A 2,421-nucleotide genomic window follows, 5' to 3' on the forward strand; every position below is an offset into this window, starting at 1 on the left:
CTCTCGCTCTGGGGGTGCACCCAGCACACGGGGGGGTTCTGGGCTCCAGCACACACTGAAGCCAGGTCATGGGGAGCTTCTCCTCACCCAACACCCCCAAGTCCTTCTCCTCAGGGCTGCTCTGAACCATTCCCTGATGCAGTTTGCCCTGTGCCTGCCTGTCTCCCAAGGACCATCCCTGCCCTCCACCAGCAAGCGTGGTGGCTAAAAGAGAGCCCTTGAACACCCAGGGTAGCAAAGTGATTCCCGCTGAGGGGGGACCTACCAGGCAAGCCAAGACATCCGCTGCTATCAGCATGTAGAACACGTTATTCCAGCCCGTGGGGGAGATGAGCCCTGCGAGCAGTGGTCCTAGTGCAGCACCTGCAAGGGCACATGAGCCATGTTAGATGTCCTGTGCATGGGAGAGGGGACCAGGGCCCCCTCAGCACCACAGCACTGAGGGGGAAATTGGTGCACAGCACCCCCCAGCCATACACACCTATGGATCCTGTGCCATCAATGATGGCTGTGACAGTAGAAAGGGCTTTGGCGTTGCCTTTGAGAGACTCATGGGTTCCCTGTTGGGTTGGAGAAGTAAAACATCAGGAGAAAAAGCATCTTCAGGGTCTGCAGCCAGCGAGTCCTAGTGTGAGGTTGTTCACAGCCCAGGCAGTGATCTCCATGTATCAGACCCAGCCATGGATGGGAAGACCAAACTCAGATGCTGCCTGCAGCCAAACCATGGCAAAACCTGGATCCCCAACAGCGGGCAGCAATCCCAGGTGGTTTCACAGCACGTTTTCCCAGTGACAGTGAGAGATGGAGAGGGAGATGCAGCGAGGCCAAAGCAGAATCAAACGGCCGTGGTGAAAGAGCAGTAGGAAACCGGCCGTGTTTCAGAGGTGGGTGCCCTCCACTGCGCTTAGCTTTGCAAAACAAAGCTGAAATGCAGAAATCCCAGCAAACATCCCCCTGGGAAAGAGGGAGCAGCTTTTGAGGGGTCTGAGATGTGCCTCTTACCAAGTCTGCTGACACAGCCGTGGTGATGAGAGCGTAGGGCCCGTTAACCAGTGCGCCGCAGACAATCAGCATCGCTGCGAGGAATGGGAAGAGATCAGACCTGTCAGTGCAGGGAGCAGCAGGACGCTGGGCCCCATGCACCCATCCTGCATATCTCCGTGTTCCCACCCAGCACCACCCTCCCTAAATCCCAGACCAAGAGCCCAGGTCAAGAGGAGAAATGAAGGCAGGTGATTCCACAGCATCTCCCATCCCTTTGTGGGATGCACCGAGGAGCATCTTACCTATGGATGTGCCAATGCCATTCTGGCCAACATGGTTATACAGGAACAGCTGGAAAAGAGCCATGAGATGAACCAGTTACAGCTATTCCAGCTGTTTTCCATGCAGCAGCACCCCAGGGATAGGACAGAGAAGGCGGGGACCTGAATTACCACTGGTGTCAAGCTTTACAGACCCCAGCTCTCCACGAGGACAACACCAGCCAGGATTAGGGAGCCAAGCGCACCCTTGGCTCTGTGTCCTGCTGTCTGCCTGCCAGATGGAATTCCTGGCTGCTGGCAAACCGAGGTGTTGCCACGATTTATGGCCCAAGGAGACTCGTGCACGTCCATGCTGGCTGAAGCCAGGCAGTGAGTTACTGTGGACGCTGATGGGATGCAGCCTCTCAGCTTTTCAGTGGGGAGAGGGTCAGAACCCAGAGCCAGCCAGGCTTGGATTACAGCTAATTAGCCTCGGGTTTGTGGCAGCAAAGCCTAAAGAACTCCATGCAGGTGCTTGGGAAGGACATCCGGGCATGCAGCTGGCGGCATGGAGGCTTCTGGGATGCAAAGCAAAGAGGCAAAAGCTGGACAGACTCAGTGGGACCCCCAAAGTCTTTAAACCAGAGCAGGGTTATGGCAGGGTAGAGGAAAAACAGAACCCCAGAGGGGTTGTTTTAGCTGTCAAGGGCTCTGCAATCCCCTCCCAGCCCCCAGTCATGGAACATCTGGGCATGTGAATCTATCCCAGCTCTTATCTCATCTGAGCGCATGACCAGCTTATCCCGGGCTTGGGAAGAGGAGCACAAGAGGAACAGGCCGTGGCTCAGAGGAGCCCCTCGTGACTGGGTTTTAACCCCGCGTGACAGCGCACCACGGGAGCGGCGAGGATCAGCATCGCGCAGCACGTGGTGGCTCTGCCGCCTGTGTAGTCAGAGATGAGGCCAGCGAAGATCCCCCCTGCGAGGAGGAGTCACATGTGTCAGTCACAGTACCCCAGCAGCAAAGCTTCACCCAAAATTCATCGGGATGCTGCACCGCGATGCTCCTGCATCCCCCAGCTTCTTGATGTCCCCAAGGTTACATAGAATAATAAATATCAAAAGTGAAAAGCTTTGATTTATCCCTGTGTCTTTCTCCCTGCAGATGGTTTCCCTAC

The 2,421-nt window shown here is 56.0% G+C and overlaps 1 protein-coding gene across 1 annotated transcript in view; it reads right to left on the reverse strand.

Moving 5' to 3' along the window:
• Positions 1-2,421, reverse strand: part of SLC37A2 (solute carrier family 37 (glucose-6-phosphate transporter), member 2) — a gene marked incomplete at its 5' end in the record, with an annotated part of 6,504 nt that overhangs the window by 708 nt on the left and 3,375 nt on the right. Inside the window, 5 exons of the mRNA XM_010017842.1 lie at positions 227-363; positions 482-560; positions 1,003-1,076; positions 1,287-1,335; positions 2,137-2,222. Of these exons, the coding sequence (XP_010016144.1) occupies positions 227-363; positions 482-560; positions 1,003-1,076; positions 1,287-1,335; positions 2,137-2,222 (425 nt within the window). The remainder of the gene's footprint in view (positions 1-226; positions 364-481; positions 561-1,002; positions 1,077-1,286; positions 1,336-2,136; positions 2,223-2,421) is intronic.

Source organism: Nestor notabilis, unplaced genomic scaffold (assembly GCF_000696875.1).
Source record: "Nestor notabilis isolate BGI_N333 unplaced genomic scaffold, ASM69687v1 scaffold21367, whole genome shotgun sequence".
Taxonomy (NCBI): domain Eukaryota; kingdom Metazoa; phylum Chordata; class Aves; order Psittaciformes; family Psittacidae; genus Nestor; species Nestor notabilis.